Raw genomic sequence first — 18732 nt, 5'->3', positions numbered from 1 at the left:
TATTGTTCATGTCGGACCCCATCTCTTCTTCTACTGTAAGAGGCTATTTGGGGAAATAGGTTTTCAGGGCCTTTATTAAAGCAATTATCAGAAAGTGCTATTTGGTATCACACATAACTCTACAAGTTTTATCTTTTTAATCCCTTAACTTGCAGAGCAAAATAAAAACCATGCCAATCCTGACGTGGTGGACCCTATACTTTATTGTATCATAAATTTGTAATGGCCGAAAAAAAAAAAGACTTTTGTGGTTCCAAAGAGCCCATTTGCATCCGTGTGTGACAGTGTGAGTGGTTTTAAGCAGAACTTTAAACATGGCAACAGTTTTTGTGGTTTTATATCACTGTGTAAAATGACTTAGGAGTCACCTCAGAGCCTCATGAATTTTTATACCCAGAAACAGCGACTTGGGCCATTTGATGAATATACAGTTTATAAATGTATATTTTTGAGCTATGCTGAGAAAAGAACTGCTCACTCACTCACTCCCAGACTCCATTATCTTCTCCCTGAGAATCACAGTGTTGCAGATACTGGTGAAATTTTTGACCTCGTTTTAGCAGTTTTTTCTATGTTTCACAAAACTGACTGGAATCCACCCAAAGCTGTGTAATTGATTACAGCATAAAACTTAATCACTCGACACTCCGCACTGTCTTTTTTTTTTTTTTTTAATACAAAATTTAATACGCAGTTAATGGACAAAAATAATGGCTGGTACTCACACAGATTGTCAGGGTCCTACAGTCTATCACGCTTTTTGTGTCGACCTTGTCATTTCTTAACAACTTTCTTTAGCATTTTCATCTCAACACAGGAGGTTGAATACAGAAAGACATGGCTACAAAACCAGGGAGAAAATGCTGAATCTAAAAATCAAAGAGCAGAACATGAAAAGAATATTTACAGTAGGGTAAGGCAGGAATGTTTTAGCCCAGGATTTTAGGGGGAATTGGGACGTGGGTTATTCCAGATATTTACTATAGCTAAAGACAAATAATGCATGTCTAAGATTAAACAAACAGATTCTGTGCTGTTGAGCTGAGCTCTCTCCTTCACTGAATTGGAACTAAAATGGCCTCCAAGTGTACTGAACAATGGGGGTGAGCATAATGCAGTGTGACTACTGAGTGACTTGACTGAGATCCAAAGTGAATAAAAGGCCTCACTATGTGAGGCAGCTAGGCTGAGCTGCTGCAGTGCTCAGGACTTTGGCGGGTGACAGTGCATTAGAACGCTTCACACACATTTCATTTGCCAATAAAATCCTATTGCCATTTTCCACATGGCACACGCTCTGTGTTGTCAGGAACCGCAATGATCTAATAAGCATCTGCAACTGCACAAAAAAGCATCTGCATTCAGTCTTAAAGTGGATATGTTAGATAATATGAAATCCTTTGGTATGTGCGGTAATGACATGTTAATTCTTTCCTCCTTTGTCAGTTTGGTGGTTGACTTTAATCACCCTTATCAAATTGAATTGATTTATTTCTCCATATTGCATGTTAAGAGTCAAATCAGTGTTCAAGTGTGAACAATTTTCTCTGGAAAACGGAGGATCAGGACTCAAATCTGCGATGTCATACTCACTTCTAACCTACTTCTTGTGCTAACAATGAATTTAGAGGCCCACTTTGTGGACTCATAAAATATTTATTTGAATATTTTACATGCATATGAGCTTCAGTTCTTTGTTGCGTAATCGAGTTTGAAGCAAATTATAAACCCTTACCTCCAAAAAGCATCTTCCTGCCACTGTCACATTTATCTTCCCCCACTATTACCTTTAAATCAATGACAACACGGAAATGGGGAGTGGAGTCAGAGATGGACGCAGTTATGAACTGAAATGTCTGACAGAATCAAAATAATGTTTGGATGAAAGAAAAAGAGTGCCCTTTTCATTTTAAAGGAACTACTTTGTAGAATAGGCTTTTCAGTGAACAGGAAGGTGAGCTAGACAGTCCTTATGTAATAGTGATGAACCTATGTCAGGAACGTGGCCGGCAGGGGCCTGATGAACAGTGAACATGCTACAACACACAATCCTCTCAAACAAAGAGACACCTTGACCCTGATCCTTGAAAAGTGGTGAGTTCCAACCAAACGAAACAAAGACAGAGACACTCTTCCATAGCCGAGGGCAGACTAGTAGGCTGAGCCACAAAACAAGACAATGCCTCATGATGTTGTTTATTTCCTGGAGCCAAGTGCAATTTGTGGATGATTTGAACAGTGCACTGTGAATTTGAGGACTTTAAGCTCCCATACAAGTAAACACGCGTCAGGATTGGATAGGGAGAGGGCAGATATCTGGGTGAGAACCTAAAATGTCTGGCTGTAGTTTCTATCTGCCGACTGAATGCCTCCTTATGCACTGGAGTCATCTTTTCAAAAATAAATGCAGCAGGGAGATTTAGATTTGTGACAGTGTGGAGAACCTGCAAAAATCTGCAAAACATTTTCTATCTAGCTTTTACTCATAGATTTTATTGCTTTCTACACTCCAAAATTCAGATCCACACTAGCTGGAGCCTTTCATTGGATTAAAAGCAAGAAAACACCCAGGATACGTCACCAGAGCATCACAGAGCTAACACAGACAGTCACTCATTCACCTTTGGGCAGCTCAGAGTCATCAGCCCACTTGACTTGCATGTGTGGGATGTGGGAGGAAACCCATGTGAACGCAGAACACAAAGAAGGAAAAAAAACAGACAAAGAATTAAATCTGTCTTGCTGCGAGTGCCACTGCGCCACTGTGCTGCCTCCTTTTACAACTTTTATTCATGAAATGGGACAATGTGATAAAAATAAAACTGCATAAATGAGTCACCCCGAGTAGTACATCTGTTTAGGATTTCATTGTGTCGCTGCTGTTTTTCAAAATGTCACAATATCAAGGAATGAGGTCTGTCCTTTGTCTGCATAATCACCTTAAATAGTTAAGAGCTGTGACCTTTAAAATGGTCTTATCTTCAGTCTGTGAAACACTGGAGGGGCATTTCAGTGGCATGGCTGGAGTATACAACCTCCAGCCCTGCTTTTCTTTGATGTGCTCTGAAGCCATCCTCTACCAGGAACTGAGAAGATCAAAGACAAGCGATTTTATCAAATGGAGCCCTTGTCGACTGTTTGTAATGCTTTATTCTTCATCAGGAACACCCACTCTGTCACCATGATGCCACAGGAGACACAGTGCTCTTTTAAACCCAGTGGTGATCTCCCTGTTATCCAGATGAAAACGGATTTATTCAAACCTCCCATCAACGGGCCCTATAAATAGAAGCTTGTGGAAAATCTTCTGAGTGGAAAAAAAAAATAAGCTCTGCTCTTAAGCCGTTATTAACATGCTGATAGAAAAATGTCAAATGTTATTTTGGAGCAGAGAGTTTTCAGTGGAAATAAGCATAATGCTTCCGAGTAAATTGTAATTTGAACATGAGATTCACTAAATGATGAAATTATCTGACAAAAACACACAGCTGAGTCATACTTTGTGATGTTCCTGCACATGCTGCCTGACTGAAGGGTAAGTTGTAATGGTAGTTTGAATCAGAAACTGTATGCATTATTGCTTGAGGGCTCTAGCGGAAGGGTGGGTGAACGATACTCCAAATGAGTTTATAATCCGACTTGATGGAGGCTAGCCACTTAATAAATCATGTGGAAATTTGCAAGAGTAACTCTTATAAAAGCATTAAAACTACCTTAGGCGGAGTAGTATCTACAGTAGTTATACTATTTATAGAAAAGAAAGTGTTTCAAAAATGTGATGTAGCAGCACTCAGCAGGAGTCAACCAAACAGCCGAACTACTGCAATCGATGTTCACCTGTTCTTCTTGATTAGAAAACTGCCACCTGTTCTCCGGGGTGCTATTATAGCAACTGTTATTTTGGTAAGTGCCACAAGGGAGATAGCTCCATAACATTCCTGCTATCATTATTCCCCCCCCCCCACCACCAAAATCTAAAGGTTGACTCATTATTTTTGGTTCAGTGTGCCGTGATGAATGCCCCTCCTTTATGTCTCACGGTAAACGCACCTCACCTCTGAAGTATGCAGCATATTCCTCTGGGGTTTTGCTCTGCTATCTGTTAAAATGCAAACAGCTATGTGTCAAGAAGGGCTCCCTTTGTAATTCAAAGTGCTACACAAGTGCGTTAACAACAAAAAAAACTCCCCCCTGCTACCCAGTGACACTAATGAACAGAATCATTATGACCGTATCGTAACCACTTACTGTTAAATGTTCATTCAGCTGTCTACCTGTGAATGTGTGTGGATGTATAGGTGGTTTATGTAGGCACTTGTGGCACATGTGCGAATTACAACTGCAAGCAGGTCTGCTGATAACACCGTTTTTTCCCTGTAAGCTCTTGACTAGATGTTAATTATTGCTCAATTCCAACACTCAGTGAAAACACGTTGCATTGCTCTATGGCAACACTGCACAAGTAGCATCCCTGTGTAACAGAGCAGCTTGGGAATACTGTTTAATTATTAGATGCTACAGATTTGACCAAGCACCAAACTCTGCATTGTTGCATTGCGTGTGATCCAATCTGACGCCGCTGCATCCGTTGTGCCATGTGACATGGATGCCAATAAATCTGAAAGGATGCGTCCATATTGGGCGCTGTTGGTCTTTGTGAGGATGACGACTGACATAAATGTATAACACACAGAAATTATCTTTGGATTTGCAGCCATTTTAACTCTGTGCTGATGTGTAGAAAAACAGCCATTTTAAATTCACAGCAATGATAGTGCATTTTGAATTCAGTCCAACCAAATGAAAGACCCCCCCTGTAGGTGGTTCGGTTTGTGCTGCTGTGGTCATTACTACACCCAACTCCTCTGGCAGCTTTGTTCTCGAAGTTGACACATTTCTGAGCCAACTGCAGTCTATACATCTATGTGTGCTCTTTGTTTCATGGGCCATCACACTTCAAACATGCAATAAGGGCAGAGAAGGGAGTGATTTGACGTGCACATTTGACATGATTACTATCTCCTCTATGCATACAGTAGTCCATTAAGTCTACATCTATTTCAGCATTAAGGAGGAAGATGACAGGATACTCACCTTCTTTAGGAGGCCGTTTCACTTCTGCACTCAGATTGCAGACCTGCCCAGCTTGTAGTTGGGGCGACAAGCAACCCTCCGTTTGTGGGTTTAAAGGTAAAACCACGTTGTTGAGCATGAGCATGCTCTCTGATTCTCCATCGCCTAAATGCTGAGGACATGTGCATTTCGTGTACACGATCCCACACGTCTCCACTGTCCCTTTCTCTAACTTCAGGCAGTTTTCCAGCCATGTACAAAGCACTTGACACCCAAACTGGCTAGGGCTCGCCTTATTCAACACCAAAAACTCCACAATAGACTTCTCTTCCTCCTCCAGCTTCTGTGGCGTCAATCCATTATAATCATAAGGGAAAACTCTCCGTAGTTGAACGAAATTCTTGTCATACAGCAAAAATACATAAATATTCTTCGAATCGCACAGGTACACTATAGACTCGTTGACTTTCAGCAACTCATTGATCTTTTCGTGCGAGTAATGATCAAACTGATAAGCAAGCAAAGAATATTCAGAGCAGCTCAAGTCTCGCTTGTATAGCTTCAGGTAGATGCTGTATTTGGTAGGGTCTGGGTTCTCCAGCGTCCATGTACAGTTTGTATAGTTCTTAGGAAACATTTCAGTCACCGAATATGATCCATAAATGACCCCCTTGACCAGAGTGGAACACCAATAATCTTGGGCACCAGTTAATCCAAACATAACCAGAAGATAGGTGGAAAATATATAAATCAACAGGTTTCGAACAGCCTTCATCCTATGTCATTTGGCCTGCAAGGAGAGATGGAGAGGGTTACACAAAGGAATTTTAAAGCAAAGGACACGCACATCAATCACACATGATAGAGATCATCCATCAAGTCTGACTGATGCGCTTCACACATTTCTTATCACGTCCTACCATGGAAAATGGAAAAAGAACGGAAAAAAAGAAGAAGCCACATTAACCTCAGCAACATGTCTTTTGCATCTCCATCCTGCCTCCCTCATTACTATACTTTGTGCAAACATTGCCACCTTGTGGTTGCTTCGGTCATTATTTATTTATTTATTTATTTTGAGGGTGGTGGTGGTGGGTGCAATAATGTGAGTCATTTAGACGTTATTAATTGGGTCGTATTTGGTATGGCACAATGCGTGGAGGTGTTCAAATATAGCTGTTTAGGATATCTGACATCCAAAAGGCAAACGGTGACAGAGGTATGAGTGCAGGCATCACGAGCTGTGGGACGCAACTGCTCATTTTACGCAGTAACCGGAATCTTTTCTTTTTTTTCTAAATCAAGCTGTTTTCTTCGTGATTTAAACTGCTTCCTTTGCACGACAGTTAGATAATATGAGGAAGACAAAATTCAGACTGAAAAGACAAAAAAAATCTCTATGCGTCTGCCTGGTCACCATGGCTCCTCTCCTTCTGCGCGCTTTCGGTCCAACCACACGACCTGCATGTCTCCGAAATTCAGGGCTTGACATATTTGACAATGCAATTTGATAAAGAGCCAGTGTGTGGTGTGGTGTGTGTGTGTGTCTGTGTGTGTTTGCACGCGCGCGCCCAAGTGTGTTTGTGTGCAAAGAGAGATGGAGAGAGGGAGAGGGAGAGAATGCAATGCGATGTCCTGATTGCTTTAATCCTACAGGCAATGCAGCTGTGAGCAGTGTCACAGCAGAACGTGCATGTGTGCGTGTGTGTGTCTCGAACTGTGTGTGCATGTGTGTGTGTGTGGGCGTTGAAATCCCAAGTAGGCTATAGATACCAGAGTCCAGAGAATAGATAAATTTACACTTATGTCTCTAACTTCTCCCCCCTTCTTTCTTTTTTGGTCATGATAAACCCCGTCACACCACATTAGGATAATATGTGAGTTACATAAGGATTTGCAGCAGCAGTGTTTAGTGAAAACAGCTTTTTAAATCCATATGATTCCGCATGATTCATGGCCAAGGTCTGTACGCGCAAAATCAGTATTCCGGAGACGAGAAATCGGTCGTCAGGAGACGCTGATTTTTATTGCCGGGGCTTCTAAGAGCAATCTCGTCTCGAGAGGACATCTGAATATAGAGACACGGGCTACATCTCATGCAGTGTCAGTTCGACGCTCGGCGCTTTAAAGTGATTTTTGCCTCTTAAGAGAGAGATCAGCTCTTAAAAATCAGCTGCTAAGCACCCCTGGACTAATGTGAGCGGATGAACGCGTAAAAGCCATCATGTTGAATAGACAGGACACATATTTAACAGGGGGAGGCTAAACTTTAACAGAGGGATGACATATGAAAATGAGCTTCAGCAGCCCCATGCAACAATATCAGCAATGATGAAGATATGGATAATATTCTTACCTTACACTGCGGAAGCTATGGCTATTTTTCCAACATACTTGACCACATCCTTTATAAATAAATTCTGCAGCCCTCCAGTGAATCAATACTCCCCATTCCCGACAATAGAAGTCCGGCGCAACAAGATGGTTCAATGGATGAAAATAAAATGCGTTACACTCCGGTCTGCCCGCTCATATCCCCCCCGTCTTCTTCTTCTTCTGGGTTTTTCCCATCAAAACGGAGCGCAACAACACACGACAGCCACCGAGAAAGAGAGACAGAGAGACGGGGAGATAGAGAGAGGAGACACACACAGAGAGAGAAAGAAATTCTTGGAGTGATGAAAAGAAGAGAAGCGATTTCTTACAGTATTACCATAAATTAATTCGGCAGACTCCACGTCTCTATTCCCACTGATATGTTTTCTCCGGCAAGTCGCGCAAACCCCCCCTCTGGAGAGGCAAAAAAAAGAGGGAGGTTAAAAAAAAAGATCCGTAGTGGGGTGGATGTGAGATGTTGGGGGCTAGTGAGTTACAACAGAGAGAGAAATAGACGCGCTTTGCTTGGTGCTTGCAGAGCTCCAGGAGCAGGCTGCAATATCACGTCACACACTCAGCCGCTAAGATAAAGCACGTACGTACGCTTCTTACTGCCGCTGCGTCTGGCACCACCAATACTTTCTTCCCTGCCCTCCTCCTTCCCTTTTTTTCTCCTTCTTCTCATGTATGCCTCCCCTTAATTCGAGTCAAAAGGGTTTCCCCCCTGAACTGGACCCTCTCAGTTGTGCTCAGACAACGCCGCGCTTTGCTGCTGCAGCGTTCTCCAAAAACAGGAATATTTCATGGACTTTTATTTTGAATTTTTTTTTTTTTTTTGTAAGGGGGGGAAATGCATGAGAATAGCATGAGTATAAATGGCCTACAACAACCTGCGCTGCTCTATCAATGGGACCCTGAAAGCTCGCTGGTGTGTTTGGTAATTTTTCCCTCCTCTCCTGATGGGTGACAGCCGCTGTTGTTTTGATTTCTTCACCGCTTGCTGGTGTAGACGCACTCTGCACGTCCTCCCGTTCGCCTCCTTCACGCTGCTGGAAGAACAAATGCTTATGGGGCAACTTGTGCTCTCTTTGGAAAAAGTTGTTCCGGGTAGTCTTGCACCTTACAGGTGCAGCTTCTGTGGGTTTTTTTTTTATCTTCCCTTTCCACCGTCTTCTTAGACATGTGTGCTCTCAGGGGAATGCTTATGTGTGTAGCCTACATATGTTCAAGGTAAGAGTAAAATGTATTCATGACCTTCTTATTAAATAAAGGATCTGGAGCTTAAGCTTGAATGCTTCCCCCCCCCCCCCCCCCCCCCTTCTTTCAAATGCTGTGCCCTGAGAGACATGCTGAGATTCAACAATCAGCAGTCAATTAAATCCAATATAAGCTCCAGGCTTTAGCACTTGGTCACTGACAATGCGGCATCAATGGCTCTGCAATAGCCTCCAATTGCCTAAATACATGGGAAGAATGGGACTATAATGGACATGGACAGGGAGTTACACTGTCATCTGAGTCGCCTGCTGCTGCTTACATCATCATGAAGATGGAGGAAGGATTTCGTTGGGTCTTTTTTTTAAAAAATCAGGTGCAAATAAAGCATTGCATTCATAATTATAGGCCTACTATCTTCATCTGCATTGAGACAAATGAATGTACCAACCACACAGCTCAGTACATTTACATATTTAGAATAATTTGCATCTTGAAACAGGAGACATTAGGTTGGCCGCTGCAGATAGATGCAATTGTTTTTTCCACTTTCCCCCCTTTTTTGGAGAGTTGGGTCAGCTGCTCTAATCATTTTGCTGTGCACAGTTAACTCTCATTAGCCTGGCCGTCTCTTTCAGGCCTTGACTGAATGCGTTCCATCTGAGCAGATGCTGCATGAAGAGCCCTATTTGTTTATTTATTTCCAGGAAGTTTCAGTGTGAAGTGTTTGTAAGCCAGCCTTTCCAAAGAATGCTCCAGAACTGCACAGAGTGTGAGAATCTGAAAAGAACTTGTTTATATCCCCAACATCCTGTACCAAGCAGCGTTTACAACATTGTTAATCTGTTGCCAAACTTATAAAGGAGATTGGAGTCATTCAGCACAGTTGGTCGCTGTGGCCTGTGACTGCGGTTGCTTTCTAATTCCAGTCTTCCCCAGGCAGCCAGTGGAACATCGGGGGTGACCTCGAGCCAGCCGCTCTTTCCGCGGCCATAATGAAGACTTTGGCGTTTGGGGAGCTTTTGGCTCAGTAAGCTAAGAGGTGGAAGAAATTCATGCAAAGCCTTTTTGAACAATGAAAACACAATAAGTATCTCTTCACTGACTCATGAGGAGGCCAATTGCCAAGCTTCAGGAATGCTGCCATCACTCTCCCCTGCAAGGACGTTTCCAGAGTCCAAATGGCACTCTGCACATGTTTGGTCATTTTGTGAGCAGGACAAGAGATTAAATTCATGAGGAATCGTGGTTATATGTTGTCAGAGTTGAATAAGAAATAATGACATGAGTAGGAGGTCGGATCTACAGTGGAATGACGTGCATCATCGTGCAATGCCAATGTGATATTTCTTATAAAAGACTGACTGCTTGCAATGGTTTGAACACTGAAAATGAATAAATAACACAAAAGACATCATGCGGCCTGTGTTGTGGTTTAAAATGATGTTTAAAAGAAAGTGTAGTGTGCCTTATGTTCAAGTCAAAGGACTGTCAAATGGCTAAGTGTACAACAGATTGAATAGCTGGGGCAGAAAAATATTTATATACATTCATAAAGCCTTTTAGATTTTCAGAAATATCTTCACATCCGGTTAGAGCTCACTAGTAGCTCACACAGCAGATTACTTATCCCCTGCCAGAATCTCTAAAACATTTGTGATATTTCTCATCCAATAGCAGTTGCAGAATCTGTCACATTATTCTGTCAACTCAAGAATCTGTTTGAGCACATGGATTTTGAATTATTCATGACCTCGCATAAAGAATAGCCCTATTATCACCTGCTCCTGTTTGTGAGACTGAGCCGGCGCTCACGCATGTGTGTGTTTGTGAGAGCCAAATAGTACGTCTGTTTGATATAATGGCTGTTTTACAGCAGTCGTGTCCATTACAAAATCTCATGCGATAAACATCAGTCTATTGATCTTGTGATAAACATCAATCTATTGATGTAAACCAGCCATTATGAATCATAGTATGACTGCTTTAAGAACATATCACTCTCATAGACAGATTATAGGTTTTCTTTGTACCTACTAGTGCATATAGGCGCACACACATACACACACACACACACACAATTCTCCAGACACAGGCGAAATGTATTCAGACTTTCAGCTCAACTCAGTCACCACCAGGTAGTCCATATGTTACAATTGTCTGAGCACAGTGATAATGGGCTTCTTTCCCTGTAGGAATCTCAGCTGGATGACTTATTGGTAAACCCCAAATGAGCATGTCTGAAAGAAGTTTTTCTTGAAGTGCAGAATTCTGTAGTGTATCCTCCTGTGCTGTTGTGGAATAAGTTATTACACCATTTGTCATTACAGGAGTTATATATTTCTTTAATGGTCAGATCTGGGAGTTTTTTCTCGTCTCTTTACAACTGCACTGCCACTTTTTCCTCCAACAAATTGCCACGCTGAAGCGGTACATCTGCCTTTCCCTGCTGCAGTGTAGGGTAGCATATCCGTACGCAACAGAAGCGTTGTGGCTCTGGGGATGATGCTGTCGATTGGTTGTCTGTACATCAGTGCACCAGTCTCAATGGCTGCTGGATGGATTGCCATGAAATGTTGCAGGCTACGGACATTGATGGTCCTCGGACAATGGATCCTAATGACTTGATCCTGTGACCTTTCCTCTAGCACCACCATGAGGTTCAAACCTATGGTTTTGAGTGATGTGTCAAAAACTATGGGATAAAATACCATGAAATTTGGTACACACATTCATGCTGTCTTCAGGCTGAATTGTAATCACTTTGTTGGTATCTTGACTGTCCATGTAGAACCATCATAAACTCAATATGCCAACTTGTTCAATATTTTGGTTCATTACCAAATACTTGCAGAACTAATGACATTCCCAAGAGCCTCAGCTGGACTCTGTGTTTAGTGCTAATTAGCAAATATTGCTAACAGGCTAAGTTAAGACAGTGAACGTGGTAAAAAATTCAGTCCAGCTGCCAGAAAATATTGTTGGCATATACAGTTCTGCAAACTAGGATATGTTACATTTGTTTCATGCATATCATATTAACATTTCCACATAGTTCTGATTACATGCACAAGAGCTGACTTTGTCACTGGGAGGCGGAGAGGATGGTGGTGATTCCAGCAACATATTCTCACCCCAACCTCGTCACATATCAATGACGTTTGGTCATGGACTTTCCACATCAAGAATGACGTGCGTCATTGGGTGCGTTGGTTGTTGATGTTCTGGGACGGCATCTCAACTTCTGCCTGTTACAAGCATTGTAAGAGAGAAGATGTACAGTTTGCATACAGTCACTTTCAAAATTAACACACTATGATTGGGTTTAGGCAACAAAAGCACGTTGTTGCTTTACATTCAAAGTTGGTGGCTGTTGGACCCATCCACCACCCCATCCACCTGCCCTACTCGGACTTCTGCTGCGTAAACTTTCATTGTTGTCCCGCCATATTTCCCCCTTACGCGGCCGGGCATCGTTAAACAATAATGGTTACCTGCTGCGTATCGTGCTGACATGAAAGGACAGCGTTTTTCGTCGTGTCTGACGGCAGAAGTCACTGACCAAGTGCCAGATTTTGACGACTTAAGAGTGAGACTGGGTTGTTTTTGTGGCACCAAAACTGGTTATTTTTTAGTGAGCCATTGCCATCCAGTTTTTGACAGCCATTGTGCCTGTCAGAGTGGATGCTTTTCAGCAAGCCATTACTGCATTTCCAGTTGTGTTTGTGCCACCAAACTTGTTGTTTTTTAGCAAGCCTTTGCTGCATTTCCAGTAGCAATTGTGCCACCTAAACCAGGTATTTTAAGCCAAAACATGATCTTTTCCTAACCACAACCATTTGCAGAAACATACAATGCCAACATTTATTCTAGTGATTGGGTGGTAAACATTCTATCTGCTAAACATCAGCATGTTAGCGTAATCAGCGAGCATGTCAGCTTGCTTATTTTAGCATTTAGCTCAAAGCAACACTACGCCTAAGTGCAGCCTCACAGAGCAGCTGGCATGGCAGACTCTTAGTCTTGTTAAATATTTCCTGTGAACCTGTAAAGTGTCTCTTTGTCCTACAGTTTCATTAAAAAAAAAAACCAATAATCTCACAGGAGGAACTCTCAGATCTGGTACTATTTAAAGCAATGTGATTAAATAAGGAAGCAGTCACCCACCCTGGGACATGAAAGCAGTGCATTATCACTTTCACAGACATGGCAATGCCAAAGAAACATGCGAAAATGTCTAGACGCACTGTGAGAGGGGATATCCGCAAACACTTTGAGTTCAACTGATTTCACACGCTCACAAACTATTTGCATTATGGATTCACGCTCGCAGTAATGTTCTTCATGTGTCATGTCTACTGGGTGTCACTATCAGTGTATACAGGCTTGTGTCTTATGGTTCGATGCAATCATTACACTAATGATGTACCGCTCTATTAACAAATTAAAGTGTGGGCTCTTTCCTTGCATCCCTTCAAGGGCTGTTTTCCCATTTTTCTTCATATTTAATTAAAAACTGTTGCAGAAATTGCAGAGTGCTGTAGTCGAGATGAGGTTAAGTGCTAAGGGCAGTTCTTGCACTTCTTCTTGTATGGCAATCATAAACACTTCAAGTGAGTGCAAAGGGAAATGTGTGTTAACTGTATGAGATAATCAATGTCTGTCAGAAAGATGCATAGTTGAGGCTCTTTGAGATATACTGCACATGCAATCGATGTATCAAAATGACTCCCCATGTGTGGGATACGAGCCTTTTGACTCCAGCATGCACATGATCCTTGCTAGTCAATACCAATGCATTATTAACCACATTTATTTTTGCTAGAACCCGATTTGAATTTTAATATAATGAAAAAAAACCCTAGCATTCACTCAAACACAATGCTGAGGGAGGACATTAATGCTGTTATTCTTTTGATTTTTCCTTACCTACATCAGTGACACTGTAAGTAACACTTCACATATTTGCATTTATTGTCATATTGAGCGAGAAATTCGCTCTCCGTGTCCGTCGGGAAAACAAAGTGCCATAAAAAGAGTCCTTTATAATCTGGTGTTTAAAACATGCACATCTGGATAGCTTATTCACTTGTCATTTATCACTGAATCAAGGTTTCAGAGGTCCACTTTTATCAAAATTTTAATGTACATGAAACATTTAACGGCCTTGAAACATTAAAAATTGAAATACACTTCATTATTTTATAAGTGAAAATGTATTTCAAATGTTTTCGCAGGCTCTGTGCTGAGACATGCTCTTCCAACTTAAACCCCACTTTAAATTTAAACTTAGAACAACCTTGCTTGATTAATGAGGTGACATGTGTGCTGTACTGACATACTGCACTCTGATAGCCTCTGCAGTAAGAGCAGAGTCTTTAAACTTCTCTGCGCGGAGACATTAGGCCAAGGTCTGTCTCATATGGTGTTCCCAGTCTAAATGTAACCGTGCCTCTGACCCTGCAGCGTCTTCACAGCAATCAGGGAAATCTAAAAGTCAGTTAGCCAACAGTGTAAAAATGCTTTATAGGGTTTGATATGATCTCATTTTTTGCAACTTTTAACCCTTGCTGCTGCTTGTTGTCAGGCAGAAGAGCTAAAAGCACCGAGGAACCTCGAACTTGACTAAAATAGTTGACACTGATGACACAGACGAAGGGAAAGGAAATCAAAGCGCTGCTGTACAGGGGAAAAATAAACATGCTGCGCTTATCCGAGCAAGGCTTTATTTGAGGGTGGCTACTCTGTTTGGATGGCTGGGGTTTTAGGACTAGCTGTAACTGTGTGTTGTGTGATTAATAGTTGACAGTCACAAACATTGTGTTTATCGATAACAGTCTGCCAACAGCGGAGCGTGTAGAGTAAAGATGATGAGGCTTAAAATGAGTCCGGGTGCTCCAACAGTGTGGGTGCTGTCTTTAATTAATCATTGTAGAATAACTTTTAAGTACACAGTTGAGCAAGCAGTCACCCACACACACTGTTCAGTATTTGAATAAGCAAAGCCTCTAAAGCTGCATGTGGCGCTCACAATCACAGGGAAAACTGATGTTGTCTTGCTTCAGTGGTTTGACATGTTTCTGGAGGAAGCAGGGTGTGCGGATGGAAATAATCACAAATCCTGGTTCTGCCAAAATAAATAAACTCCAGCCACCAGGACACAATCATGAAAGCTGGGTTTTACAAGTGCAAACCAAGCGATGCACCAACATACTACACCGCCACTTTGAAAACTGCAATTTGGCAGGTTTTATATGATGTGAGGGCTGGAGGAAAATGGAAGGTTCAGGAGGCTGTAATGGTGTTATTGGCTGTAATTTTTAAACACACACACTGGCACTGTTGAGCGATGCAATCTGGGCTGTTTTGATCATATTTCTTGCTACATATTGATGAAACATGAACATCATAATATGGATAATTGTGAACAAACTGAAACAGCTTTCTCCCATTATAGCACTTTATTTGGACTTTTAAAGAGCAATCTTTTGTATCATCAGTGGCACGCTATCTCAAACAGTCACAAAAAAGGCGATCAAACATCAACAGAATCATATAATCCCCATGATGACTAGTGCACTTTCTATCAGCATCTTTCATTACTTTCCCTCCCAGGTCTTTTTGATGTTAAATATACCAGTCTGCAGTCTACTCAAAGGACTTTACTTCTCAGATTTCTCCTTTTAGAGGAATGATGCTGACATCCACCAAACCAGACCAAATCTCCCAGCCACACAGTTACTTGTTTACCATATGGCTTGGTATAAATATTAATAAATTCACTTTCATTTTTAATACATGTGTAAGAAAGCGGGCATAATTCAAATGATTCTTGGGGAAGATGAATATACGAGTAGAAATCGAATGCAAGGGAACCTGTTAGTGAGCTTTGCACATGCTCGCCGGGCAGCCTTATTGGGACGAGATACCACTAAGCTTCAACAGGCGCATTTTCTTTAACTGGAATTTATCATTCAGGGAAAGAAATAAATATGTGGGGGCCTGTCATGCATGTGTGACCTAAACTATGCCAGGCTGGCGCATACAGCTCTGCTTTACATTCCACTCACACTCTTATTTGCCTTTTCCATGGCTGGGTTTAGAACTGAATTTTAAATCAAGGTATTTTTCCCCAGCATTGTTCCTGTTTTTTTTTTTTTTTTTTGTCAGAGACAATGCCGCACTGCATGAATCCTCAGGGCCTTTATCCGTTTCCTTTGAATGTGGTTCCAACCACCAGGCCTTAGACTCCTGCAATCCCCCCCCCCCCCACCAACCCTCTCTGGCTGTGTAAATATTCCATGAGCTGTTGCCCCCACACTGTGGATTGACAAGCATTCCTGACTTGAAAACTTCATCTTTAACAGCGGGTTGGATGACAGACTTAAACCCACACTATCCATGCTTTATTTTACAAATTGGCACATCTTTTTTTTTTCTCGAGAAACCTCACTCTGCAGTCGTGGCACGTGCCAATTAATGTGGAAACGCCTACAACTTCCCTTGCTATAGGTGTTACAATTCCAAGTAAATTAAGAAAAAAAATCATTACAATTTCACAGTTTTTTGTTTTTTTTTGTTAACGGAATAAGGTAGAAAATATGGATGACTGATTGCGTATCAGTGTGATTCATTTAGCACAAAAAGGCAGAGAAATCATGCTGACAAAGGGCTGTGGAAATAGCCCCGCAGCAGTCGCAGTAGAGAGCTGTGCCCTTGTTAATCAAGGAGATCATAGGTCACCTTGGTAATTATCAATTCTGAATGCACACAATAACAAACTATCTTTCCGACAAATCACCTGCCACATTTTCATTTCCCTGCCTATAATTTATTGTACCCTGCGATGGGGAAGTGAGGGGGCGGGATGGAAAAAAACTGACAATCTTTAAGATGCCGAGAAAATAGCTGCTTAGTTATTAATAATAGAGCTGAATATGAGTTAACACCATCATTTTATTATTGGCGTTAGCGTGCTTCATTGTCTTCTATTGACTGTACTAGTGGAACCGATCAGTCATGAGCCACGTATCAATCTCTGTCACCTTCACTTTTAACCCCTGGTATCTGCTCCATGGCTGTTAATTAATAACTTTGAATCTGCAGCATTATGCAGCCTGATCTGAACAAGGCACAGTTGGATTTATTGATGATCTTCCTGTGTTTGCTCAATCCTTTCATCGCATTCATCTTTTCACTGATGTTACTGTATGTGGAAATCAGATTCTGATGAGTCTTTTACAACTCAAACATTCACGCAGCTGCTGACTGCCTTGTGAGAAGGGCTCTACAGCAACAGTGACATTCCCTTAAGCTGTGCTGAATGCATAGCAGAATGTCACGCATAAAGGTTTTTCTTTTTTTTTTTTTTAATCATAAGCACTGTTTCCTCATTCATCCTGTACAGTCCATATTTTCTTTGTGCTATTCTATGTGAAGCTCCCTCCTATGAAAAGCCTCACATACACTATTTGCTCTATCTATTGTCGCTTTTGTAGCTCCGTGGACAACTCTGAGATACAGCTAATTAAAATTTCAGTGATAAAATAATTAGCCTCCCTGGCAGACAATGGAGAATGAAATTCTTTCGTAATCACTCAAATGAACTGATAAGAAACTTTTCAAGCATCTAGCAATTTGCTGTCGACAGGACAACCGCAACTCATTTACTAATTTTCCCTTGCAGATATGCTCTTTATTTTTTAAAACATTACAAGGTTCTTTGCCTGGATGAATGCCCACATCCCAATGGGTGGATATGCATTGGTGGATCAACACATGGTGTGAGACTTATGAATGCAGGTCAACGTCTGTAAAGGAGAGCGCTACAATTTAAGTTAAAGTGGCAGGTTTTGCATCTTATTAATCAGGGAAATAATTTATGAGCAACAAGAACCAAACCCGTTACTATTCCTGTCATGCTTTACAGCGATAAGGGTGGCAGACTTACCACAAAATTCAAAGTAGTCTTTTAAAACAATGGACCCTTGATGTGAAATAAGGGTACACAATAGCAGGTTTCTTATCTGTATTATTAAGCAACTTTTGAAATGACAACTGTCACATGTAGATTTTATCAGCTGTAGCTAGCCAGCTAATTAAGGTAATGATAGCTCCATGAGTTGACTTCATATGCTTGACTCATTGGGAAGGGTTGCGAGTGTCTACACGCCCAAAGTAACGTCACACCAACAGATAGGCCCCTTTGTGGGGGTCGTGTACGTTGGGATTTCACATTTTCTAACTACTTAGATGCGGCTGGGCGGAGAAAATGGAGAAACCATGCTGTAGATGTGAGTTTTCTATACACTGCCCCCCACTGATAGGGAGAATATCACGCCGGGTTCACACTGGACGTGGAAGTGCCCAGTTTGTTAACTGTCCAGCAGCCGCCCATCAGCAGTAGCACATTTCTCTGCACCAGTCAGCAAACGATTCTGCTCTCTGCTCTGTTAAGTCACATGTAGAGCTCTGTCTCCATCTGTTTGTGTGTGTGTGTGTGTGTGTGTGTGTGTGTGTGTGTGTGTGTGTGCGTGGCTCTGCTCATCTTTCTTGCTCTCTGTTTAGACACAACTAATAGATATGCGGAATCATGGGATGCATATTCTGTAATTTATCATAGTCAGATCATTTATATCATATTTCATATACACTTTGTCACACTATTGTTTACAGAACATTATCAGTGTGTTTTATAGCCAGATTCACTAAAGGCAAATGGAAAAAATAGATCAGATGCCAAAATGTAGCTACAGATCGCAAACCGGCCTGTGCACTCAGCGCTGCACCGCATCCGATGTCAGCAGCACAGTTGGTTAACATGGGCGCTGAAAGCAAGCAGGCAGCACTCCACGGAAAGTCAGCATGCTTCTGCGTGCTGCCTGAAACCCAGAATTATTTTGCCATAACGAAAAACCCACATAAAGATCGAAAACTTTTCGCTTAACAACTTTGCGTTGGTTCATATCCTTCGGTCCTTCTGGGTAGAAAGCAAAACTGAAGTTTTAGTGTTTTCCTCTGTCTGTATTTTAACAAGAATTCTGTAAATGGAGGCTATGTCTGATGGCT

At 41.7% G+C, this 18732-nt stretch overlaps 1 protein-coding gene across 17 annotated transcripts in view; it reads right to left on the bottom strand.

The window, feature by feature from the left end:
• The window catches only part of adgrb3 (adhesion G protein-coupled receptor B3), a 136475-nt gene extending 128863 nt beyond the window's left edge, over positions 1–7612 (bottom strand). For 16 of the 17 annotated variants that reach the window (XM_033612968.2, XM_033612971.2, XM_033612974.2 and 13 more), the window contains exons 1-2: positions 7430–7565; positions 5095–5863 (exon numbers count right to left, since the gene is read on the bottom strand). In XM_033612968.2, coding sequence (XP_033468859.1) covers positions 5095–5848 — 754 coding nt within the window. In that variant the 5' untranslated portion in view covers positions 5849–5863; positions 7430–7565. Of the gene's footprint in view, positions 1–5094; positions 5864–7429 lie in introns of all 17 variants that reach the window. The other variant, XM_078176352.1, reaches the window with a different exon arrangement.
• Positions 7613–18732: the final 11120 nt, after the last annotated feature.

This window comes from Epinephelus lanceolatus, chromosome 17 (genome assembly GCF_041903045.1).
Source record: "Epinephelus lanceolatus isolate andai-2023 chromosome 17, ASM4190304v1, whole genome shotgun sequence".
Lineage (NCBI taxonomy): Eukaryota > Metazoa > Chordata > Actinopteri > Perciformes > Serranidae > Epinephelus > Epinephelus lanceolatus.
This window is presented reverse-complemented; position numbering and strand designations above follow the sequence as displayed.